At 41.0% G+C, this 27,585-nt stretch overlaps 1 protein-coding gene across 1 annotated transcript in view; it reads left to right on the top strand.

The window, feature by feature from the left end:
• LOC122791483 (protein phosphatase 1 regulatory subunit 12A-like) overlaps window positions 1–27,585 on the top strand; it is a 1,771,856-nt gene that overhangs the window by 1,009,858 nt on the left and 734,413 nt on the right. Inside the window, exon 12 of the mRNA XM_044059226.1 lies at window positions 25,120–25,239. Coding sequence (XP_043915161.1) covers window positions 25,120–25,239 — 120 coding nt within the window. The remainder of the gene's footprint in view (window positions 1–25,119; window positions 25,240–27,585) is intronic.

Below are 27,585 nucleotides of genomic sequence, written 5' to 3'. Positions count from 1 at the left end.
GCTATATTTAATACTAAGCTATATCCACCCAGGGGTCTTTGGCTCAAGATTCTGAGAGATGTGAGATACAAGTTTTTTATCCGAAGGGAAGAATAAAGCTTTTTATGTAAACTGCTTAAATATTTTAAATTATACTTATAGTGACCTGTGTAGTGGTACTTTTTTGTACTTCTCTGCTTGTATGTTTATGTTTGCATGTTTTTAGTTTGTTCTGGGAACTTAATCTTGTAGCTTCATTTACATTTGCATGATGATTGTGTATTACTGGAAGATTTTAGCATTGTTTATACATTATACTGCAGATCTATTTCCATAAGTAGATTTACGTGTGAAAGGTAGCTGTCTTGTATTTTTAACCCAGTCTGGACAATCTTTTAGCTTTTTAACCAAGTTGTGGCAGGACTCTGAACTTCTGTCAGATTTGAACCTAATTTAGTCATTTATTACAGTGTTATTGGTAAATTTCTGAATAGTGTGGTGCCTTATTCTGTTGCTTGATTGCAGTAGTGGAAGTATTGTGAATTTGCTCCAGGATTTATGCTTCACTACTTTGTATAGCTGTATATAGCTGCTTAAAGTTTCATCCAATCTCTTTGTGTTTTTCCCCTTGTTCTTTCAGTCTGCTCCCCTCTCCCCCACTGAGACATTAAGCTAAAAGTTTCTGAAATTCTATCCACAAGGCTTGGGTTCCAGTTTGAAAGTTATCCCCTGCCTTCCCACCTTTTTCTTGTTTTAGTTTTAAAAGATTGTCTCTCTGGCTTCTACCCCTTATGATAATCTAACTTCCAAAGTCTCTGCCTCCCGTATTTCATTGCTGTTGTCTGTTGTGTGACATATTTAAGTACTTTCCCACTCATTGTTTTCCATATATCCATAATACTAAGTGCCCACCCAGCAAACCAGTATTGCACTTGAGAAAACCTCCCTTACTACAGTTTGTCTCCTGCTCATTTTCCCAGAGCTGTCATTGGTTTTGGAACCCTAGCCACACACTGAGTGAGTCCTGAGTTAATCCTGTTCCTTCATTGGCAGATAAGAGGTTTTTTTATTGTTTTGCACTTCACTTAACTGTTTAGAGTACAACTCCTTTATTTTTGCTTTAATTGTTGAGTTTGCCTAAGCATGTAAACAGTAATGCTTATGCTCAGCAGTCTCTAAAGCACTCAACAAAAGCAACAACAAACACCGCATATAGTCATACACCCAGTGAAGCCCCAAGAGCAAAGCCCATAAGGCGAGCCAGCACATTACCGGGGACTACATTGTACAGCACACAGATGCCCCACTCACCAGACTGAACAAGGAGAAGATTATGGTTAATTGCTTATCTGGAGCCAGGATCCAGCAAGTTACACATGAGCTTAAGTCACTACACCACAGTCACCATCACGATTCTGTAATAGTCCATCTGGGTGTTAATGACCTGAGACATACTTCCCTGGACGATATGAAAAGAAACGCTGTTGATCTCTCTGAGTGCGTCTCAGGCAGGTATGTGAATTGCATTGAATAGCATTCTACCTTCACCAAGGATGATGCCACAGTACAAATAAAAGATTGACTTCAATAATCGGTTTACTTTCTGATGTTTTTCTAGTGGGATTCAATATTTGTGAGCATGGGAGGACATGGTTAACAGATCACATTGCTTTACAAAGGATGGTCTGGACCTCTCTCACCTAGGATTCTGAATACTGGCTAAAACTTCATCGATTCCTTAGAGACTTGTTAGGCAGTGCCAGATTGACAAACCTACCTGCATAGCAAATAAAGCCCAAAGAAACCTAAAGGTGTTACTACTCAGTGGTAGGAGACGAAACAAGAAACTGCACAACCTACAAGCTGTCCTGCCTCTGGAGAATGTATATATCTGTGCAGCTCATACCTTGACCTACTGGAGACACTCACCATTAAACCAAATACCCTATTCATGGGAGAGTTTAACTGTACATCTGTAGACTGTGAAACATACACTAGCTCATACTTGCAGGCAGAACAATTCCTGGACTTTAATAATGCAAATACCCTTAACCAGATAGTATGCACACACCAGAGGTTCAATCATCAGGCATACAGGGCCTGTTGCTCACCAATATGGGAGAGAGCTGCACTCCCCCAGTGTCATGTCCTTACTGCTGAGTTTGGACCACAAAGCTGTCTCTTCCAAAATAAAAATAAACTCGATGACTGCAGCAAAACCTGTAACAGTTAGGAACTATTCCAATCCAAACTACACCTTGTTAAGCAGTAGTTTATCAAAATTCAGTGTCTCTCCCAACCCTGAGTTCACAACAACCTATGCAGAGTTTTTCACAGAGACTGTGTACAACCATGTAAATGGCTGTATAGAGGCTGCTGTATAAGTGAGCCCAAAATAGATTCTAAAAACAAACCACACTGGTGGAATCCTAACTTTGATGGAGTATATAACAAAACGAAAAAGTCATGGTTACATCAGGAAGAGCAATTCCCATAATTATAGGAGCCCTCTAATTAAAACTAAACAGGAAACCTAGAGGACTAAGCAAGTCCAACAAGGCCAGTTACGAGATTTTAATATAGCCTCACAGACTAAAGACAATCACAAGGCCTTCTACAGCTATGTCTGAAACCTCAAAGGCAGCACCAGTTTAGCACTGGTGGTCAGTGATGCCGCCTTCTGTGAGTAGACTGACATACTGAATTTGTTAGCTGACAAATTTAGCTCAGCCTTCAACCTCTACTCCCCTCCTACCTCCCCCCATGAAATACTTAGAAGCCTACCATCCTCCAAACTATTAACAGATAGCAGGTCCTGGCAGCATTCACTAAGGCCAAAAACACAGCCTCAGGATGCCTTCTTAATAGCTAGAAACATGACCTATCTGTCCCACTTGAGTCACTTTTCAACTATAGTCTCAGAACAGGCTTTGAACCACAAGAATGGGGGAGTGTAATGATTCTCACTTCACAAGGGTGGACCATGAACTGACCCCCAGAAACTGTGGACCTATTAGTATGACTAGTCTAATATGCAAAGCCATGGAATGAATTATCATGGAAATGATCGACAAAGACATAGGTAACCTTCAGGCACTGGGCCCAACCCAGATTGGCTTTGTCAAGGGAAGATTGTCTACTAAACTTGGTGGACTTCTTTGAGAAGGTCACCATGGCAATGGATGAGGGAAGATGGTGCATACTGCCTACCTGGATCTGGCTAAGGCATTTGGTACAATATCCTACTTGGATATAGTTGACAAACTCACCAAACTGTAAAACCCTACATCAGTCACTGGATTGCCAGCTTGATCACAGACAGGAAGCAGGAAGTCAGGATTGGTGATGCCACCTCCACTAAGAGACTGATCACCAGAAGGATACTTCAGGGCTCTGTGCTTGGACTACTTCTATTTGGCTTCTTCTCAGAGGTAAGGGTGATGTCAAAGACCTTTGGTTGACCAAGTGTGCAGGTGACTGCAAATTGGGAGCTATCATAGATTCCCCCATGAAACACACAGCTTACAAGAGGGTCTAATGGCTAATGACTGGTGCCAAAGTCACAGACTAAAAATCTATGCCAAGAAATGCTTTACAGTTCCTTTTTGAAAAACTGCCACCCAGGCTAATTACTCCATTGATAAGACATCCCTAAGAGTTGACCTGGTAGTCAGAGATCTGCGAACATATGTAGACAGTAATCTGGCCTTTGACTACCATATGGCCAAGGTAATAAGAAAGTCATTCTATGTCACCCAGCTTATAAGTGAAGGCATGGCATGCATGTCCAAGGAAGTCATAGTGTCACTTTATTCTGTCCTTATCAGACCCATCATTAAGTATAATGCCCCTTCTGTATGTATCTGACCAGACATATGCAGCAGTTGGAACACTCACAAAGATTCTTTACCAGGAGAATCCAGGGTGTAAACACTGTCCTGTACAGATCAACGTAAAGCCCTATCCTTGTACTCTGTCCATACAAGGCATCTTCAGATCCAGCTCTGATGGACCTTTTTTACACCCACAAAATGAGCAGCATCAGAACTACTAGAGTCAGTGATTTAAATTTTGCTTGTGGCATAAATAAAACATTAGCAAGATCCCTAACTCTATTTAAGCGTAGCCTTGAACAATGGATGGGAGATTGCAAATTTACCTCAGGTCTCGCCTCCATGTTTCTGATAGGCAGAGGCTGGCAGGAATGGCCAAACTAACATGCCACACCCCACATAACCTCTAGAAACTTCCAAACATACCCCCCCCCCCTAAGTACCCATGACACATAGGGCACAGTTGTTTTGGATTGCACAGCTAGGCTTATAAAGGGCCTGGTGGTTGTTATCCTAGTATGAAACTATGAACCTGTGAGTATCTAGAACTCCTGAAAATAATTTTTTTAAGCTGCTCTTCATGTAGTTGTGGGTCCTGTAGTGTACTACTACTACTGAATATGGCTTTAAAACAAGATGCCACATACTTGGTTTCTGTGATCACAGTACTGATCCTTGAAAGCAGACAGACCATTTTTCTCACTGGGTATACTGTAAGGGCCATGTAATTCTGTAGCCATCAAAAGTAAAAATACACAGGAACAGGTGAAAGGTGCGGTACAAGAAAACTGTAACTCTGAAGTAAAAAACAGCCAACAATGCTAGGCAAAAACTCTATTGAACATAAAAGAAAGTGATAAAAGTAAGCGCTTCCGCGATAACACTATTGCTTCTTCAGACTAATAAACAAGTAGAAAGTCATGAGTTTAAAAAGAAAGCAATGCCAATCAGCTGTCCTATGCAAATCTGATAAATTCACTAAAAGGTGCACACACAAGCGATGCAACAATTGTTATAAATACAAGGGAAACAGTACAAATAAAATCTTAGTTTAAAATCTTTGTTTAAAAGCAACGTGTTTAAGTGGGCGTGCTTTCAAGAATGGTTTAAGGCTAGAGACGCTATTTAAACCAGGCAGTTTCTCTGCATTCAAGAGCAGAATCCATTTCTGTTCAGCCCTTTCTGTTTTATTAGATGTATCCCCCCCCCATACTAACGTCCAAAACCTAAAGTACAAAGAACTTTAAAAGTATGTTCTGAGCCATGTAAACCAATGTGTTGTGCTAAGGCATTTGTATCTTTCTGGTTCCTAATATCCCTATAGTGTTCGAGAATCCTGTCCTTCAGTGGTCTGTTAGTTTTGCCTATATAGAAGGCATGACAGACCTGGCAGCTTGCAAAATAAACAATATTTGGAGTTCTGCAGTCAGCATAAAAATCAAGTTCAGTTTTAAAGTTAAGGTGAGGATGTGTGTAGGTTGAGCCCATAAGTATATACTTACAGGCTGAACAAGATCTACAGGAAAAAGTCCCATACCTGGTAGACTGAGGCCCTTTGATACAGAGTTGCAATTTATAGCACAAATGTTTCTTCAAGGACTTATTGTTTTTAAATGCAAAATGTGGTGTGCTGTCTATAGTCCCTTTCAATTCATCTGTTGTGTGTAGGATATTCCAGTTCTGTTTAATGACCTTACAATATTTATTGATGTCACTAGAGTAAGGTACGGAGACTCTAAAGGCATCTCTCACAGCTACAGTTGCTTGTGGAGCATCAGGTGGAGTATGGTTGCCAAAATAGGCTCTACATTTCCCTTCCCTTTCTTCCCATGCAGCATTAATTTGAGAGTCAGTCTCTGCCTCTTTGTAGCCTCTGTCTAAAAAGTCACACTTGAGAGAGTCAAATGCTAAACCCAACTGAGTGTTATCGTTGAGCAATCTCGTTACTCTATAACTCTGCCCATTTAAAACATTCCGGGTGACATGCTTGGGATGCATGCTATTTTTGGCAGGAAGTTATTCTTCTTAGTGGGTTTCCTGTAGACACTAGTAATACATATTATTAAGGTCTCCTTTATTGATCTTAACATCTAAGAACTCCACTTCTACAGCAGAATATTTACAGGTAAATTTTAAGAAACCGGTAGTGCCATGCAAGTAGCTGATAAACTCATTCAACAGTTCTGTCGAGCCAACCATACAGAAGGTTGGCGTGGCTATGGGCACAGCCTGCACCAATAGCTACTCCAACCTTGCATTAGTGCAATGGGAGAAATCCTGTCTGTTACATAATGCTTACGAAGAGAACATAGCCTGTTACGTACGTTTTGTGGACGATATGATTTTTCTTTAGCTTGGCTCGACAGAACTGTTGAATGAGTTTATCAACCACTTACATGGCACTACCAGTTGCAATCGTTTGCGAACGTTATCAGCCAGAGTCTCTTCGTGTTGGCCTGGACTTCTGAGAAGTAGATACCAAACAGGAGAGGACCCAGGACCGATCCCTGTGGGACTGCACTCGTGACTGGTTGACAGTCTGACTTGGACTCAACTACTTTCACACTGTGGGTTCTATTTGTGAGCCAGTTTGCAACCCACCTAGTGATATAGGGGTTGATGCCTAGCTTAGTGAGTTTTTCTATGATTCCTGAGTGGGGAATGGTATCAAAGACCTTGGCCAGATCAAGGTAGGCTGTATGAATCACCTTGTTTTACAAGCCTGAGGAAGCAGTTTAACTGTTGAGAATATACAACCTGCAAATTAAGAGCTTATATTCTCCTCATGGTTCCGGTTACCTCTGTATTTTTTTGTATCTTTCTTTTGGGTCTTCCACAAAGCTAGGGTTTCATTCCAGACGAGGGAGGCCTCAGGTTCTGCTCTAAAAAAGGCCATTGATTTTTTCTTCCGTAAGTTTTCAAACAAAATAGTGTACCTTACATTTGCTGGATGTTCACTGGCAATAGTGGTTCTATTTACATTGCACCAAGAATTTCCAGAGAATTGACCAACTTTTTCTTTCCTTTTCCAAGGCTAAAATTGGAAGGTAGTGTTTCCAAGTCAAACCTAAATCTCATTTTACTACAGCATGTGCTGCAGCTACTTTGTCTGCTTTTCATACCTTTATTTCCTATTACAGGCTGGACATGCAGTTTGGGTCAAGGGCTTCATTTGACTCCATTATTCTCTAGAATATCTTGTATGAGACCTCCTGGGATTTTAGTAGCTGAGGAATTTGTCCCAGTAGTTGAGGTGGACAGTAAAGACAACATTGAATATAAAAGTTATGTACATAATATAACACTATAACTGTGTTCCCTTTTTCTTTCCGTCCCTTTATCTCCCTGCCAAACTGTCACATGTGTCTCTTGATTGACTATATTGAAACTGTCCAGAGCCTTTACATTTTGGCATTGCCATTGCTATGTCAGGTACATTTTTCCTTTTATATAGTGTAGGTAAAAGTGTGTGGTATAGGTAGACAAACTCTTATCTGTGGAACTGTGAAAATGGAGGGGAATTATGTGTAGCGGGGACTAGGGAGGAGCTTAAGCCTTAGATCCATGAGCCTAAATGTTACCGGCTTTGGATCCAGTATACCCAGTAGTTGAAACGGACTGAAGAAGACAACATGGTTCTAGTGTTATGGTAAGTGTACAGCTTTTGTTTATATCCTGAATGGGATATGACAACTGGCCAGCTTCCAAAGCTTAAGGTCACATTCCACATGTCCTATAACCACTGAATAGTTTGAAGAGAGCAGTATAGAGTCAAGTGGTTTGGGTGCAAAACCTTCAGTACTTTTGTGTAGTTGAAGTGCACATTTCCCTGAGGGCTTGAAGTGATCGATGGTCAGCTAGTACTTCTCCAACGCTGAGAAAATAAGTACTCCATTGGGGAATACCTTCCACTGTACCAGTTTTTGAGAAGACAAGTTTAACTTTTCTTTCAGAAGTTATTGTTATGGGCCAGAATTGGTGTTTTTTAGTCATTGTCACAGAAAACAGTTACCTCAAAAGATGCATTTTTAGTCAGGACCTTTTAAAAATGTTATTTATTTAGCTATATTTTTTATAGAAAAGAAAACATATAGCTAGGGACTAGGAATAGTGGCTGTGGGGTTTTCATTACAATTTTTACCTCAGAACTTGTGATGTTGTCAATCTCGCCTTTATTCTCACTTGTGGGTCGGATCCGATGTGTCGGATCCATCTCGGCCATTTCTCCAGCTCGAAATCTTCAGCAAAGCTCGTGGGCCTCATTCTTTATCCATAATGCAACCCCGGATCTCGTTTGCTGGGCAGCGAAGAGGTTCAACAGATATAGCTCTCAGCTAAGTACTTCCTTTTTTGACTGCATTATTTAGTGGAGCAATATCTGTTTTTTTCTACTTCTATAACTATTTAAATTACTTTTTCTGTTTTACTTCTTTACCCAGCTCTTTCCCTTTTTGACATCCTTTTTAGTAAGAGGGTGTCTAGGAACATCCATCTTTAATTAGAGGGCATTCCTTATCTTCAGTCTTCTTTGCACTTTCATATAAAAAAAAAAAATAGTATTAGTATACTTCTATATATTCACCTAAAAATTAGAGTTCTAATTTGCTGTGTGCTTGTGTGTGTGAAGTCCATTAAGTTAGAGGACTTGCTCTATGTTTGGAAGTGACTGTTTGTATTTGTTTGTCTTTCCCTCTCTCTCTTCCTTAGTCATGTCACAGAAAAAGGAAAGTAAGCTTCAAAAATGTGAAAAATGCAGTAAGAAGATGCCCCTTAGTGATTCGCACACCTTGTGAGTGTATTGTTTGGGGTCTCTTCATCTGCAAGAGTCTTGTTCCATTTGCCATAATTTCAACCAGTGGACATTAATGTAATGTTAAAATAAACTCATTTTGGAAGGCTTTTTAAAATTGCCTTTCTCTGAGACTATAACTCCTGAATCTTCTGACAAACCTACAAAAAGACCTTTATCAGAGCTGAAGAAGGCGGATCCGAAGTTAACAGATCTGAAGGCTCTATCAGAGCAGACATCTCCTCCTGGTTCCAAAACCCCCTCGGAGCAGGAAATTTAATTGCCGCTGACTGCTTCAACTGAACATAGACATAGGATCCGATCTCTTCCTATTGAAAAGGTTTCTTCTCCGCTCCCTTTTCCAGTACTAGCTACATCAAAGTCACCTACCCTGTCCACTAGGTCTACCAGGAGTTTATCTGATGAAGATGTGGATAAGGGTCATAGAGAAACTTTTGAAGACACCTACCAAACTACTACTGAATAATATAGCCAAGCTACTATTGGATCCGAGCCAAAAGGAATCTGGTCAGATTCAAACCCCTTCTTCTGTTACAGTTCCTCCTCCGATCCATCCTCCTGCTTGGGAGCTGGAAGATTCCGATATCCAGGTTGTGATGATGTTGGGTCCAGGACCCATACCTTCCACAGATCCGATATCTGCCTCGAGTGTGTCTATGTCTTTGGAGCAGGAGACCTCTAGGAGGTGACACTCCCCTGTCGGCTCCACAGAGACTTTTCGGATCTGAATTTGCCTTTGGGGGCCTCAGCACTGGTGAATTCGACTTTTACCTCTGCTTCGGATCTGCTCTCTTCTGCTCTGGAGATTCCTTCAACTCCGACAACTTGTTGTTGGATCTTGGGAGTTCTTCAGAGTGGGGAGGGACTGCCTTCAAAGCAGTGAGAAGGGTGTTGACTACTTCGCAGTCTGAGACACAGTCTATTTTGGTTCTTCCTCTCTCTTCAGTCAGGGTGTCTTTTTCTTCTCATGTGCCCTCTCTACAAGTCTGCAAAGACATTGGACCTCAGGATGTACCTCAGGGTACTGCCCCGTCTTCCGAACCCTGTCCAGAGTATCCCACTGAAAAGGTCATGCAAGAGGAAGCATCTTAACTTCCCAGAGGAGTCTATCGCATCTGACACCAACCTCGATGAATCAGAAAGGTCCCCACGATCACCTCCTGAAGATGTCTCCTTTGGAGAAATCCTAGAAATATTAAAACAGAGAGGGGATTGGCAGTCCTCCTCTCCTTCAACTGGGGAGTCGGTCTTCCTGAAGGCATTTGCGTCTCGCCTATCAACGACTTGAGTGACTCCTCGTTTTGATGAGCTTGTGGAATTAATCTCGCAAAAGGCTTGGGAGACTCCGGACACCATAAACCTCATTCCTAGGAGGCCAAATAAGTACATTACTGCCCAAAAAAGAAACAAAGGGTGTAGGGCTTGATGCCATGGTCATGGCGGCGGCCACTGGGAAGGAACTCTCTGAAACGAGTTCCTCTATCCATCCTCCTAATAAGGATTCGAGAACTATGGATAGGAATGGGAGCCACGTCTTCTTATCAGCAACCTTTGCTTTTTGGTCTCTGAATTATCTCACCCAATTCACCAGACTGCAGAGGGACCTGATTAAAGAATTATCAGACTCCCTCTAAGGGGCCATAGCTGATGCTGCAGCAGAGAGAATCAATTCTCAGCTTGCCACCTTGAATTCAGTTGTCAACTCATCTATGAGACTCATTTCTTATGCAGCCGATGGAATGAGTAGAGCAGCAGGCTTGGGTCTCTCTCTCTTAGGAGGCAGGTCTGCATGCACTTTTGGGATTTCATGGCACCCTTCAAGTCTTCCTTCATTAATGCCCATTTTGACGGCTCCTCCCTTTTTGGGCCAAAAGTGAAGGAAACTCTCATCAGGTGTGAACAAGAGGGCAAGACCTTGTCTGCTGTTGAGTACATTTTTCCACTCCTACTAGACCCTTTCCCAAGGGTCAAAAAGGGAGTGGGAAAATGTGGTTCAGAAAATCTCAGAGGTCTTTCCAGGACACACAAGGTGAAGGTCCCCCCAGAGGCAGAGGGGGGAACAATAACAGAAGACACTGTCCTCGTTGCAACCTCTTTGCATCATCCAACAATACCAAATGCAACAACTACTTCACCCTCCTATGGGGGAGTCACCAAGAGATGCACTTGTTCATGATTGGCCCCCGGACTTCTTTACCCTTTTCCCCCGATTCCACTAATTCCAAAGTTTCTCCAGAAAGTGAGTCTGTTGGAGACCACTGTTATCCTAATTGCTCCCTACTGGTCTCGTCAAGTCTGGTTCCTCTTTCTTCAGCCTCATCTTTGAGACGAGCCCTGTATTCTGGACCTTCTGACACATCCATCAGAAATGGTTCATCCCAACCTACACACCCTAAAATTGACAGCTTGGCTGCTCCAGTTCCCCTAATTGCCAGGTTTCCATCCCTCTCCTCCCCAGTCAAGCATATTATATTATCATCTCATAAAGCATCTACTAGAAAACTTTACAAAAGCAAATGGAGGAAGTTTGTTGTATGGGCAAACCATAATAAAATAGATCCTTTTACAGCACCAATTCGCTCTGTTTTACAGTTTCTGTCAGAGATCTTCAATGATGGTGCAGCAGCAGCTATTGTTAAAAGTTTAACTAGCTGCAAATTCTAATTTTCATATAGGAGAAATTAATCATCTTGTCATGTCACACAGATTTTGCAAAGCTTTTTTTGAAGGGCACTGTTATGTTAAGACCTCCATATAAGCATCCAACGCCCGCTTGGAATCTCAATTCCATCTTATCTAATATTATTTTCTCCCTTTTGAGCCCTCAGCCACACATGACTTTTATTTATTTAAATTTGTTGGAAACTCTGTTCTTGTGGCTCATTCTTCAGCAGGAGTATCAATTCAGGCTATGCAAAACTCCATCTAGTTTCAAAAGAAAGAGATCGTTACTACACTTTTGCCAATTTTCTACATGTGAACCTTAACCAATCTATACATTTGCCTACTTTACTATCCCAAAATAAGGGAAATCTTGCATTCTAGTGGTATCAACAGTTAATCTTTATCTTGGGAATAAGATACAGACATAACAGTTATTTGTTTCTTTCTGAAGAAGAAGCAGTTTCAAAAGTACTTTATAATAAGTATGGCTATATGTATGCTTATTCTTACTTCTATATAAGGAGTTCCAGTGGATGACTCTTCCACTAGAAAGGTACGTGCAGCATTTGCTGAGGGTGTAGCACTGGATATATTAGAGCTGTGGAGTTGACAACTTCTAGCATACCATCTTTTATTCCAAGTCGGGCTGGGTTTGCAGTAGAGTTTTAAGTGGGGCTATGGTATGAGGTAATTGTGTGGATGAGTTCCACCCTGAAAACTTTCGTTGCTTGGGACTATCTACTCCACAGAAGAGATCCAAGGCAGATTGCACAAAACATCAGTAAGTTATGTCCACCATAAATTCAGATGTTCAGTCATCATCCAATCTACCCTCCCTCCTTCCCCTACCCATAGGTTGTGGAAATCTGGTCTTAGGACCATATCTATTCACCTTCCAGTTGTTGCTTTCCATTCTATGTATAGGTTTATATTAGCCTCTGCATCTGCAAGAAGCTGGTATATACAGTTCATCTTCTGTTTACTAGAACTTGGGACAGTCTAGGAAAATGAGCCCAGCCAGCTTTTGCTATAGTCCTCGATCGAGAAAAGTGAGACAGTTACCCACAAGTAGACTAGATTAGATGGCTACAACATGACATTATGGTAGGACAAAACTTACTTTATTCAACCTTTTAACAAGCCTCCCAAAGGCTTATATCTCTTTCATAGATACTGTAGAGGTACTGGACATGGCTTGGGCTTTCTATTATCTTTTCCTGATGGCACACTTGGGAAAATTGTAACCATCTCATTGGTCATTACAAATGGATTTCTCCAGTCTCTCAGCAGCCAGTGAGCCTTCTTTATTCTATGCAGACTGCCAGGATTTCTCCCTTGCGGGCACTGAAAGTTTAGTTGCTTGGGACAAGATCCCACTAATATGAGAGAAATGTTTTACTTCTGAAACTTTCAAACTGTCTCTTTAAACAGAGCTCTTTACTTCATCATTCTATGAAGTGTTAGGACATCTCATCCTTTAATCTAAGCAACCCTCATCTTCTATCCTATTGACTTTCATGGTAATAATAACACAATAGGTTTCAGATACCATATATACCTAAGAGAAGATCTCTTTTCAGCTGATCTATCATGGTTGATCTTAAATTAGGTGTATTCCTCTATAGTTTAAGAAGTACTATAAGATTTTCTTTCTTCCATTCTCTCTCAAAGTCTGAGGGAAAGTAATCCTTCACACAGTGAAAAATCGTAGAGATGGGCCTTGTGATTTCTACCCTTAGTTTGAAAGTGGGGTTTGTCTTCGAGTAGTCTCTCCCCCGTCTGAAGGGGAGCTTTATTCCTAAATTTCTTTTAAACAGACATTAGTAAAAATTTGTTTTAAAGGTAAAGGTATTTGAAGCTTTTAAAATTGCCTTTCTCTGAGACTATAACTCCTGAATCTTCTGACAAACCTACAAAAAGACCTTTATCAGAGCTGAAGAAGGCGGATCCGAAGTTAACAGATCTGAAGGCTCTGTCGGAGCAGACATCTCCTCCTGGTTCCAAAACCCCCTCGGAGCAGGAAATTTCATTGCCGCTGACTGCTTCAACTGAACATAGACATAGGATCCGATCTCCTCCTATTGAAAAGGTTTCTTCTCCACTCCCTTTTCCACTACTAGCTGCATCAAAGTCACCTACCCTGTCCACTAGGTCTACCAGGAGTTTATCTGATGAAGATGTGGATAAGGGTCATAGAGAGACTTTTGAAGACACCTACCAAACTACTACTGAATAATATAGCCAAGCTACTATTGGATCTGAGCCAAAAGGAATCTGGTCAGATTCAAACCCCTTCTTCTGTTACACTTCCTCCTCCGATCCATCCTCCTGCTTGGGAGCTGGAAGATTCTGATATCCAGGTTGTGATGATGTTGGGTCCAGGACCCATACCTTCCACAGATCCGATATCTGCCTCGAGTGTGTCTGTGTCTTTGGAGCAGGAGACCTCTAGGAGGTGACACTCCCCTGTTGGATCTTGGGAGTTCTTCAGAGTGGGGAGGGCCTGCCTTCTTCAAAGCAGTGAGAAGGGCGTTGACTACTTCGCAGTCTGAGACACCGTCTATTTTGGTTCTTCCTCTCTCTTCAGTCAGGGTGTCTTTTTCTTCTCATGTGCCCTCTCTACAGGTCTGCAAAGACATTGGACCTCAGGATGTACCTCAGGGTACTGCCCCGTCTTCCGAACCCTGTCCAGAGTATCCCACTGAAAAGGTCATGCAAGAGGAAGCATCTTAACTTCCCAGAGTCTATCGCATCTGACACTAACCTCGATGAATCAGAAAGGTCCCCACGGTCACCTCCTGAAGATGTCTCCTTTGGAGAAATCCTAGAAATATTAAAACAGAGAGGGTATTGGCAGTCCTCCTCTCCTTCAACTGGGGAGTTAGTCTTCCTGAAGGCCTTTGCGTCTCACCTATCAACGTCTTGAGTGACTCCTCCTTTTGATGAGCTTGTGGAATTAATCTCGCAAAAGGCTTGGGAGACTCCAGACACCATAAACCCCATTCCTAGGAGGCCAAATAAGTACACTACTGCCCTAAAAAAGAAACAAAGGGTGTAGGGCTTGATGCCATGGTCATGGTGGCGGGCCCCTGGGGAAAGGGAACTCTGAACGAGTTCCTCTATCCATCCTCCTAATAAGGATTGAGAACTATGGATAGGAATGGAGCCACGCCCTTTTTATCAGCAACCTTTGCTTTTTTGGGCTCTGAATTATCTCACCCAATTCACAGACTGCAGAGGGACCTGATTAAAGAATTATCAGACTCTCTAAGGGCCATAGCTGATGCAGCAGCAGATAGTCAATGCTCAGCTTGCCACCTTGAATTCAGTTGTCAACTCATCTATGAGACTCATTTCTTATGCAGCCGATGGAACGAGTAGAGCAGCAGGCTTGGGTCTCTCTCTCTTAGGAGGCAGGTCTGCATGCACTTTTGGGATTTCGTGGAGCCCTTCAAGTCTTCCTTCATTGATGCCCCTTTGACAGCTCCTCCCTTTTTGGGCTGAAAGTGAAGGAAACGCTCACCAGGTGTGAACAAGAGGGCAAGATCTTGTCTGCTGTTGGAGTGCATTTTTCCACTCCTACTAGACCCTTTCCCAAGGGTCAAAAAGGGAGTGAGAAAATGTGGTTCAGAAAATCTCAGAGGTCTTACCAGGACAAACAAGGTGAAGGTCCCCCCAGAGGCAGAGGGGGGAACAATAACAGAAGACACTGTCCTCGTTGCAACCTCTTTGCATCACCCAACAATACCAAATGCAGCAACTACTTCACCCTCCTATGGGGGAGTCACCAAGAGATACACTTATTCATGATTGGCCCCCAGACTTCTTTACCCTTTTCCCCCGATTCCACTAATTCCAAAGTTTCTCCAGAAAGTGAGTCTGTTGGAGACAACTGTTATCCTAATTGCTCCCTACTGGCCTCGTCAAGTCTGGTTCCTCTTTCTTCAGCCTTATCTTTGAGATGAACCCTGTATTCTGGACCTTCTGACACATCCATCAGAAATGGTTCATCCCAACCTACACACCCTAAAATTGACAGCTTGGCTGCTCCAGTTCCCTTAATTGCCAGGTTTCCATCCCTCTCCTCCCCAGTCAAGCATATTATATTATCATCTCATAAAGCATCTACTAGAAAACTTTACAAAAGCAAATGGAGGAAGTTTGTTGTATGGGCAAACCATAATAAAATAGATCCTTTTACAGCACTAATTCGCTCTGTTTTACAGTTTCTGTCAGAGATCTTCAATGATGGTGCAGCAGCAGCTATGGTTAAAAGTTTAACTAGCTGCAAATTCTAATTTTCATATAGGAGAAATTAATCATCTTGTCATGTCACACAGATTTTGCAAAGCTTTTTTTGAAGGGCACTGTTATGTTAAGACCTCCATATAAGCATCCAACACCCGCTTGGAATCTCAATTCCATCTTATCTAATATTATTTTCCCCCTTTTGAGCCCTCAGCCACACATGACTTGAAATATCTTTCCTGGAAAACTCTGTTCTTGGTGGCTATTACTTCAGACAGAAGAGTATCCGAGTTGCAGGCCTTGTCCACAAAACCTCCATATCTAGTGTTCCACAAAGACAGAGTATGGTTACACACTAGCCCATCCTTTCTACCCAAGGTTGTGATGGAAAATACCCTTAACTAATCTATACACCTTCCAGTTTTCTTTCCCAACTTCCAAAATAAAGGAGAGTATTCCTCGCATCTCCTAAATGTTAACAATTACATTTCTGTTTACATAGAACTTGGGAATTAAGAAAATCACATCAGCTTTTTGTCTCATAGTCTGATGCAAGAAAAGGTCAACCAGTTTCAAAAGTCACTTTATCTAGATGGCTATAATTATGCATATTCCACACTTACAATTCTAAAAACAGAGCCCTCCCAGAAGTGGTTAAAACTCTTTCCACTAGATCTGTGGTCACGGCAGCATTTCAGGCTAGATTACCACTGGATAATATCTGTGCTGTGGCCACTTGGGAAAAAACCCCATACCTCCATTACTCATTACAAAGTGGATTTGGTCTCTAGGAGTAGAGCCTTCTTTAGTTCTATGGTACTGAGGAATATTCTGCCATGAGCCACCTGAAAGTTTAGTTGCTTGGGACACGATCCCACAAATGAGAGTAAAGGCGAGATTGCCAACATCACAAAGTTAGGTCACCACATTCCATGTGTGTTGTCCATCTCATCCTTTAATCTCGCAACCCTCCCTCCTTGCCCCCTACCTATACTCATGGTAGACTGAATAACACAATAGGTGTTCAGCAGGACCATATAGCCTCAGAGAATATACCTTCTCAGTCTGATACTAACTCACAGTCTTATGTATAGGTATACATATACCCCTCTCATATATATCAAGAAGCTGCTACTATACAAGTTCTTCCATGTTCTGCGAGGGGCAAACAAGATCTGAGGTAACTACGGGGTTGCATTATGGATAAAGAATGAGGCCCATGAACTTTGCTGAAGACCTCGAGCTGGAGAAATTGCTGAGACAGATCCTACCCACAAGTGAGAATAAAGGATGAGATGGACAACACACATGGAACGTTATGGTAAGAACATAACTTCTTTTTTTTTTCAAACAGGTTATACAAGGGTATCCAAGGCTTCACTATCTGCTTGTCTGACACTTTTTGGTAGAGGTATGGGGCAGGTTATGGGCTTTCTATTTATTTCCTCCCTGATTTCACAAAAAGAAGAAAATTGTACAGCAAGTCTTTGTTTTTTAAAATGACTTCCTCTAAGCCTCAGCAGCCAGTGAGCAACTGTGCTTTGGCAATTTTGGGTACCTCAGACTGCTCACTGATTTCTCTTGATCCCTTTAGTTTTGTTCATTGAGAAGCCACTAAGGACCAAGAGACAGGCTTTGTCTTCTGAAACCGTTCAACTGTCCTCTTTGGGCAAGAGAGAACCACACTCGTCATTGTTGAAGGATTGAGAGGACAGTGCTCTACCTTGTATCTGCCCTATAGAGCTTTATTCCTGGGAAAGGGACTTGTCTTTGGGTTAAAAAGTCAGACACTTTTTTTGTGTTTCAGATAAAATAGACAAGAAAGATTGGTTTGGCTTTTCAGCTTATTTCATGGTTTTTGATCTTTGAATTTGGTGTATTCCCTGAAGTTTAAAATAAAAAAGATTTTCCCTTCTCTTTACATTCTGATTTCAGTCTGAGGACAGAATTTACATTCGAGACTTGTATTTTCTTAGGAAAGTTTTTCTTCAGATTTCTCTGAAGGGATATTTTTTTTCTTTTTATAAATATTGGGATTTCCCTGGTCTTGATAATGCCATTGTGGCAAAAATCTCAGAGGTCTTTCCAGGACACACAAGGTGAAGTTCCCCCAGGGGCAGAGGGGGAACAATAACAGAAGACGCTGTCCTCGTTGCAACCTCTTTGCATCATCCAACAATACCAAATGCAACAACTACTTCACCCTCCTATGGGGGAGTCACCAAGAGATGCACTTGTTCATGATTGGCCCCCGGACTTCTTTACCCTTTTCCCCCGATTCCACTAATTCCAAAGTTTCTCCAGAAAGTGAGTCTGTTGGAGACCACTGTTATCCTAATTGCTCCCTACTGGTCTCGTCAAGTCTGGTTCCTCTTTCTTCAGCCTCATCTTTGAGAGAAGCCCTGTATTCTGGACCTTCTGACACATCCATCAGAAATGGTTCATCCCAACCTACACACCCTAAAATTGACAGCTTGGCTGCTCCAGTTCCCCTAATTGCCAGGTTTCCATCCCTCTCCTCCCCAGTCAAGCATATTATATTATCATCTCATAAAGCATCTACTAGAAAACTTTACAAAAGCAAATGGAGGAAGTTTGTTGTATGGGCAAACCATAATAAAATAGATCCTTTTACAGCACCAATTCGCTCTGTTTTACAGTTTCTGTCAGAGATCTTCAATGATGGTGCAGCAGCTATTGTTAAAAGTTTAACTAGCTGCAAATTCTAATTTTCATATAGGAGAAATTAATCATCTTGTCATGTCACACAGATTTTGCAAAGCTTTTTTTGAAGGGCACTGTTATGTTAAGACCTCCATATAAGCATCCAACGCCCGCTTGGAATCTCAATTCCATCTTATCTAATATTATTTTCTCCCTTTTGAGCCCTCAGCCACACATGACTTTTATTTATTTAAATTTGTTGACCGGGAGTGTCCGACTGGACGTAGGTCCATTTTCAGCGGAGGTCCGGGGAGAAAAGCTCCACAGTTAAAATAAACAGACAGTATATACATTGGATTACATAGTGAATAACAATTTACATAGCAATTACTTACAACATATTTCCAGTGAAGAACATAGTACATCAGTAGACAACTAGAATCTTTATCTGTGAAGTGCATACCAGACATTAACAAATGTTACAAGAAGAAGCAGTTTGTGCTGTATAATAAGTACTGGCTTATGAGCATCTGAGCTTGCTATAATCAAGGTAGTTAGTGGAGTGGAAAGAAAGGTAGTGGTTGGATGGGGTGGATGATATTAGAGTGGGAGTTGCAAGGGCATAGCCAGCATGTTTTTAGTTGCGCTTTTAGTAAAGTTTTGAAGTGGGTGCATGATGGTATGGAGGTAATTGTGGGTGGGAGTGAGTTCCATAATCTTTCCTGGAAAACTCTGTTCTTGGTGGCTATTACTTCAGACAGAAGAGTATCCAAGTTGCAGGCCTTGTCCACAAAACCTCCATATCTAGTGTTCCACAAAGACAGAGTATCGTTACACACTAGCCCATCCTTTCTACCCAAGGTTGTGACGGAAAATACCCTTAACCAATCTATACACCTTCCAGTTTTCTTTCCCAACTTCCAAAATAAAGGAGAGTATTCCTTGCATCTCCTAGATGGTTAACAGTTACATTTCTGTTTACATAGAACTTGGGAATTAAGAAAATCACATCAGCTTTTTGTCTCATAGTCTGATACAAGAAAAGGTCAACCAGTTTCAAAAGTCACTTTATCTAGATGGCTATAATTATGCATATTCCACACTTACAATTCTAAAAACAGAGCCCTCCCAGAAGTGGTTAATACTCTTTCCACTAGATCTGTGGTCACGGCAGCATTTCAGGCTAGATTACCACTGGATAATATCTGTGCTGTGGCCACTTGGGAAAAACCTCATACCTCCATTACTCATTACAAAGTGGATTTGGTCTCTAGGAGTAGAGCCTTCTTTAGTTCTATGGTACTGAGGAATATTCTCCCATGAGCCACCTGAAAGTTTAGTTGCTTGGGACACGATCCCACAAATGAGAGTAAAGGCGAGATTGCCAACATCACATAAAGAAGTTATGCTCTCACCATAACATTCCATGTGTGTTGTCCATCTCATCCTTTAATCTCGCAACCCTCCCTCCTTGCCCCCTACCTATACTCATGGTAGACTGAATAACACAATAGGTGTTCAGCAGGACCATATAGCCTCAGAGAATATACCTTCTCAGTCTGATACTAACTCATAGTCGTATGTATAGGTATACATATACCCCTCTCATATATATCAAGAAGCTGCTACTATACAAGTTCTTCTTCCATGTTCTGCTAGGGGCAAACAAGATCTGAGGAAACTACGGGGTTGCATTATGGGTAAAGAATGAGGCCCATGAACTTTGCTGAAGTCCTCGAGTTGGAGAAATTGCTGAGACAGATCCTACCCACAAGTGAGAATAAAGGATGAGATGGACAACACACATGGAACATTATGGTAAGAACATAACTTCTTTTTTTTTTTCAAACAGGTTGTACAAGGGTATCCCAAGGCTTCACTATCTACTTGTCTGATACTTTTTGGTAGAGGTATGGGGCAGGTTATGGGCTTTCTATTTCTTTCCTCCCTGATTTCACAAAAAGAAGAAAATTGTACAGCAAGTCTTTGTTTTTTAAAATGACTTCCTCTAAGCCTCAGCAGCCAGTGAGCAACTGTGCTTTGGCAATTTTGGGTACCTCAGACTGCTCACTGATTTCTCTTGATCCCTTTAGTTTTGTTCATTGAGAAGCCACTAAGGACCAAGAGACAGGCTTTGTCTTCTGAAACTGTTCAACTGTCCTCTTTGGGCAAGAGAGAACCACACTCGTCATTGTTGAAGGATTGAGAGGACAGTGCTCTGCCTTGTATCTGCCCTATAGAGCTTTATTCCTGGGAAAGGGACTTGTCTTTGGGTTAAAAAGTCAGACACTTTTTTTGTGTTTCAGATAAAATAGACAAGGAAGATCGGTTTGGCTTTTCAGCTTATTTCATGGTTTTTGATCTTTGAATTTGGTGTATTCCCTGAAGTTTAAAATAAAAAGATTTTCCCTTCTCTCTGACATTCTGATTTCTCAGTCTGAGGGACAGAATTTACATTCGGGAGACTTGTATTTTCTTAGGAAAGTTTTTCTTCAGATTCTCCTCTGAAGGGATATCTTTTTCTGATAGTATTGTCAAAGTAAAGGACTTGTTTCATTAGGAGCAAAAAGAAACACCAGCATCCCCAACACAGGTGTCATGGCTTGTTATATGTGGACTTTCTTCAATCTACAGCTGTTCTTCCTGTCTTGCCAGTATTAAAGGATGCTTTCTTGGCAGCCAGCACTTTGCCTGACGGTCAGCCTCCTAACTTAAAATGTGTGATAAGTTGTATAAAGTTCCTCAAACCCATGCATTTGTATCTCCAAATTCTGGATCAGACCCTGCAGTGATTTCTGTCAAAACTGTCTTCTTCCAAACTTTTATCATCAGGTAACCTGTTCCTTCTAACAAAAATGGGAAAACATTTGATAGGTTTTGGAAGGAAGTTTATTCTGTTTCTACCTTAACCTTCAGAACAGTTAATTGTCACGCTTTCACATGTCCAGATGTCTGCAAGCTTCTTTTGGTGATGTATGAGAAAGTTAATTGCTGATATCCTTTTGTCAGAAACTAAGATATGTATGAATTCCTAATGATGCTGTGTTTCAGGTAACCAAACACTATTTAAAAAGTTTGTTTTACACTGCTAATGCTGAGTTTAGAACAGTTGCTACTGGGTCAGTGATGAGAAGGTTTGATTTGAGAGCTGTATCGGGGAGTTCAGGGTCTGTGGAACAAGCAGGACAGACTAAAACATGTAAATGTCAAAGAAAAGATAGCTCTAATAAATGCTCTCAAATCTCGATCTTTGAGGTCTAGGTCCTCTACTAGTAATCACAAACAACACCACAGTGATGTGCTATATAAACAAACAAGGGAGTCAGATCATACTGCCTTTGCAGACTGTGGTAGCCTTGGGGACTAGTAACTCAGAACAATCTGTTACTACAGATATTTACACTGCTGCGATGGGGTAGCGGTTAGCATTGTCACCCCACAGCAAGAGGTTCTCCAGTTCGATTCTCGGCTGGAGCACCTTCTGTGTGTAGTCTGCATGTCCTCCCTGCGGTCAAGTGAGTTTTAAAGACATGCAGATAGGTGCATGTGAGTATGTGCGTGCCTTCTGTGAAGGTTGAGCACCGGGCTGGCAACTGGACACGGTAAAAACATCACTGCCAATCAGTCTGTGGAATGATGATCCGCTGTGGCGATCCTTAACTGGGAAAAGCCAAAAGACATTGCTTACATTCTGTTAGAGCAGTATATTACACACAAGCTGAGCAGGGCCAGAACAGATCCCCATGAATGGAAGAACCACCTAGGGTTCTTCCAGAAATTGGTCTAATTATGGGAAACTCAAATATATATGTAACAAACAGTTAAATTCTGCTTCAGGACTGCTTACACAAAGGCCTGGAAGACATGACCTTTCCATTCCCATGGATGGTAATGTTCTGTATGCCTTTCCACCCTCTCCTCTGATAATCAGGGTTCTATTAAAGATTTGTAATGACTCTCCCATAATAATTGTGGTGACAGTGGTTATCCTTTCTTTTAAAAATTGCCAAGGAAAATTATCACAGTCTTCCTCACAGAATGGATTTATTCACATAGGACAGGGGCTGTTTGATATACTCCATCTTTCAGTTTCTTCAACTCATTGCCTGAATGATAGAATTTAATACCCTTTAGGCACCTGTTTTCTGAGAAAGTGCAGCAGGTGTTAAAGGAGGCTAAGAAACCTGCTGCTAGAAAATCTTATTTAGCCAGGTCAAAAAGATTTTCTAGTTGGTACCAAAATTAGAAACAGGACCCTTTTGAGGCCCAGATACTTCTGGTTCTGCTGTATCTGTGTAATTTATTGTCCTCTGGTCTTTCTTACTCTGTCAGACTTCATTTCTCAGCCATCTCTATGCTTCTGCCCACGGATTCCACCTTCCTGTTTCTGCTCTACAAAAAGTGAAACAGTTCTTGAAAGGAGTTCCATATGTCAGTCCACCTAGAAGTCAGGTGACTCTCCTTGGGATATTAGTTTTGTGATGGAAAAAATAATCATGCTTCTCTTTTTCTTATTACTGCTCAAATACATGTCTTGTGACTTGATCCACCAAAACTTTATAATCAAAAATCCATAGCTGTGGTGTAGAGGGATTGAGTCCTGGCTACATTGCATGTTACCCAAGTTCAAATAGCAACCCCGGCATCTACAGGAGCTGACAGGGGTGAATGGGAATTAACAGCTGTTGCGTGCTTACTTAGTCATCCTTGGAGGGGGGGGGGGGTAGAGCAGACTCACCACATGGGTGGCATCTAGCAGGACAGCTAGGTGTCAATACCATGGCACTCGAGCCTAGTTAGCCTGCACTACCATGTGTAAGTTGCACAGTAAGCTGAGGGGGATTCAGCATGTGAAAGTACACTTATTCTTGGATGGCAGCCATAACAAAGTTCCAAAGATTCGCCATGGAGAAAGGGGGGTGCGGAATGTGAAGAGGGTAGGCCTTCCTGCAGGACCATATTCCCTACCACCCATCTCTCATTGAGGAGTGGATGGCCTGATGGAGGATTCCCTGGCAGTAGGGCCATTGCTTAGCTGAGCATTCCTGCCTCCCACTGCCACAGAATGAGTGGACTGATTGGGTGCAGATAGAGGAGCCATCAGCCTAGGCCCTACTAGTAGGTGGGGATAAAAATGCATTACTGGCTGCAATTCCTCCCCCACCCCGCATGCATATGCAAGTTTATTTTTAGGACTGCCTTCCCATTTAGAATAGTTTGCCATATCCTAATCACAAACTCCCTTTTTAAATTTTGTTACAAGAATACACTTTGGGGAACACTTCCATAGAAGGTGTATCAGAACCTACAGCTCTGAATTAAACTGAGATCTCTTGGGAGTATCTTGCCTATTTCTGCCTCCATTTGTGTTTATTGAATCACTAAATCTAACAAACTAACCCAGCAAAAAAATTTTATCCACCACCTAATTAGGCTTTCACATCTATCTTTCCTCTGTAACTTCCCTTTATACTTGTAACTAAATTGTTTGCTATTGCTGATTGATAACATTGTGACTAATTTGGTTATTTAATTTCTTGAATTCCAGTTTTTTTAGATGGAGTACTGTTACTGCCCCAGGGTTCTCCAGTGAGTGTGCAGGGTGTGCCCAGTTAACATAGATAGATAGATAAATATATAAATAAATAAATGTAATGTTTTCTGATGTTGAGTTTAAATCTTGCCCAGTAAGTTTCCAACCATGTCCGTTTCTTCCTTGTCAGTGCTACCTACTTGCAGCTGATAATGTCTTGCACAACTGCCATTGCTCACATTTCACTTCTTTCATCCTTCTTGTATGCTTGTGTCCTGAACCGTTACTGTGTTGTATGTTCTTGTATTTTGTGTATGCATATGCTTTCATATAAAGACTAGACGTCAGATGCCTCTTGTCAGCTATAAAGCAATAAAGTAAAACAAATAGAATGTAAAGTACAGAATTAAATGTGACTAAGAAACATGGCATATGACACCATAAAAAGATGGTGCATGCGTGTGTGTGTGTGTGTGTGTGTGTACGAGCTTAATGCAAAGCCATGAGACAAGTAACAACAGTATCAAAATGTAGATATTGCAATACACCATATTCATTAAAAATAAGTGAGGTCCTGTTTGTAGTAGTGATAACCAGGAATAATTTCTCTTACTTTTGTAAGCATGCTTGTAGTATGATGACTTCAGCATTCTTGATCCAGTGATACTTAACTGGTCTAATTTAGTAAACTCATACTTAAATAATCATTTAAAGGTCAGAATATTTGAAAATATAGTCATTAGAAGGTAAAAGTAATAAAGTGACAACTATGGTACTGTGGTTCATTTCTGAAACAGTACACGTTTTGAGTTATAGTCCAAGGCTGCCCAGGTGCCATGTCGCACAGAAAAGGAGATATTACACCGAAAGGTAAGCACTGAAGTGGTGCACACAACCTACCTGCTGTCTGTCTGATATGCACATGCAAGGAACACAACTAGCACAATTTGTTTCAGTCTTAGAAACATAAACGTGTTCCAGCTGTTTGGAAAGCAAATGCTCAACAGAGGCAGACAGTAATAGTTTTTTACCAAATTAAGAAGAGTTAGAAAGAAGGTACTGTGCAGTATTGATTGTTTTTTTTACATCCTCCTGATACAAAAAAAAAAAAACATTTTTTATAGATAAAGTAATGGATGTAGTTTTGATATACTTCATGTACTGTTTTTTTTTTTCTCAAAATGTCTTCTGTAACTATGCATGAATTAAAAATAGCCTGAATATGCATAAGTCACTGCTTCAAACAGCACTGTTATATTTATTTTCTTTTTTGTATAGTAGCATGCTTATGATATGCTTGGTGCTGCACGCTGACTTAATATCCTTGTTATCTGCTTGTTACATTTTGTTTTGCATGCTTATATCTTCTGCCTGACTGCCATGTATAGTAACTCCTACCTGTTAGCGGTGGGACGCAGTAACAGTTCCCAGAATTTGCCACTGAGACGCTCAGACTCACAACTGCAGTTCCCTACTCAGTCTACAATAAAGACGAGCATCTTCAGGAGGTATTGTTTGTGTTTTTGTTTGCTGTGTTTGCTTTGTGCTGTTGCCATAATTTTATTTAAACCTTATTAACATGTGCTATAATTTTACTACTTTTTTGCTGTAGTACTGAACACAGAACAGCTTCTTGTGTTAATATATTAACAGTCTTACTGTCTTGGTTTGCAAAGCATTTTCCTAGTGAAACATTAAAAGAACACAGCGAAGGTGACCGAAAAAAAAAGCTTGTTATGTCAGTGTATTTGTGTATCTCTATGTATGCATATGTGAGAGGATTTATTCATGCAGATGCAACAAACAGTTGAAATTAACAGAATTTGGACAGGTACACTGATCCCCAATTTTAATTCATTTCATTGTTTGGAAAGAAAGAAAAAAAAGTGATGTGCTGAGGAAGAAGTGCATGCTAAATATTTTGGTAAATTTTGAAATAACTGAGAACATGGTATATTTAGAAATATTAAAACATCTTTTGCAGTAACATTTTGTATAACAGAAGTAGATCTCAACTCCTTTCCTCAAAAATTAGCGACAAAGCCAAAAATGGAGGGGGTTTAAGGCCCACAATGAGCAACACCTTTAAAGCATTACTCCATTTCACTGGGGGAGGGGGGCAAAGGCCCAGAAAGAGGAAGCTATTTAAAGTGTTACTCCAGTTCATTTAGAAAGTTAATAGATTAATAGGTTTCACATTTTCTGAAGAAAGGGAGGTGTAAAAATTTTTTATCATCCGTTATTATTGATGGACTGCAATTCTTAGTATTGTATCATACTATCAAACATTTTAAAACTGTCTGGGGAAAAATATGAGGCAAAATCAGGAACAGTTGAGTACTACATACATTTTAGAAGTACTGAAAATGTATCCTGTATTACAAAACAAAAAAATCTCCGTAATACATATTAGAAAAAGTTGTCTCTTTCGGCTTTTCCTGGTTAGGGGTCGCCAAAGCATATGTATGAAAAAGTGTCTGCTGAATAGAACAGTAACATGTTCTTGTATAGTGCATCAATTATTTTTTTTTCTGCAAGTAAAAAGGTGTTCTGCCTTTTGTTTAGATTTATACCTTATTATAAATAAGACTGCAGTGTTGATTGTGGACACAGTAGGACTTTACAGTTGGTAGGTAGTAATGTAGCTTTAAAAACAAATAATTTTGTGACAAAGTTAGAATCAAGCGAATGCTTTTTGCTCTGTATTTCTGTGCAGTGGTCTCAAAGCAGACTTGGTGTATTAATGACAACAGGTGTCTCTAAGTCTTGTGAGTTTCCATGTCACCGTTGTTGTACTTACTCTTTGGATCTGAGATGGCCTCTCTCTTCTCCTGGTGCAATAGTTTGTCTTAGTGGACTCGCAGGCATAGAGGAGGAGGAGTATGCAGCTTTGCTATGCTACCTACGAGGATTTGCAGTTTCTTTGCCCCCTACCTTTTCCTTACAATCTGGATGTAACCTGTCAGGTGGAAGTGTTGTGAGCATAGTAATGGACTTAATCCACCTACAAAGTGATGCTCTTCAGGTGCCCTGCACGCTTTGTCATCAACCTGCTTCATGAAAAGCTATGACATCAGCTATACCTTCTCATGCCCCCCCTACACACTCCCTCCTGAGAAGAGGTGAAAAGACAAATACTTCATTCTTTTTCTTATCCACTCAGCTCCTTTTAGCTGCTGGGCTGTTAATTAAAGTCACACTGAGCGAGTCTTGCTTTTCTGTGCCACTGTCTGTGCCAACTGTGTGATCTTCAGAGCTGGAAAAAAGCATGCTATCTTGCATCTTCTGTGAAATTTTTAATGTGCTAGAAACAGAAAATAGAAACACATTTAAAGAAAAAAATTGTATATATAAAGTTAAAATACAGAAGAACTAACAACCTCATCACTTTTCTTTTCCTAGTAGGATGCATTCAATTTTCATGGATTGGCTAAATAGATGATTGCAGAGCTAATACACAGCAGGATATTGTGAAGTCAAAATGAAAAAGGAGCTTAATATACTCGTATTATATGAATAAAAACTTGACAAAAAGTACAGAATCCTGCAGATGCATGATGGATCATTACAAGTTGGGGGGGGGGTTCTATTGCACTTCAGAGCTCTGAAAGCTCTATGGGTAGCAACGTTAAAAGTTCTGTTGATTATGTCACCATAGAAACATCCATCCAGGCTCACAAGTCGCATCCATTTTTGGAGGCACTGTTTTGTGAGACCACTTGAAAAGGACATCTGTAGTAAAACATTATTCCTCCATGTAGTTTACTAGGCAAGGGGAGAAACAGAAGTAGCTTGCCAAGCCTTTATTCTGCACCACACACACACACACACACACACACACGCACATCTGTGCA

This window comes from Protopterus annectens, chromosome 17.part0 (assembly GCF_019279795.1).
Source record: "Protopterus annectens isolate FY-2018-M chromosome 17.part0, PAN1.0, whole genome shotgun sequence".
Classification (NCBI taxonomy): Eukaryota; Metazoa; Chordata; order Ceratodontiformes; family Protopteridae; genus Protopterus; species Protopterus annectens.
This window is presented reverse-complemented; position numbering and strand designations above follow the sequence as displayed.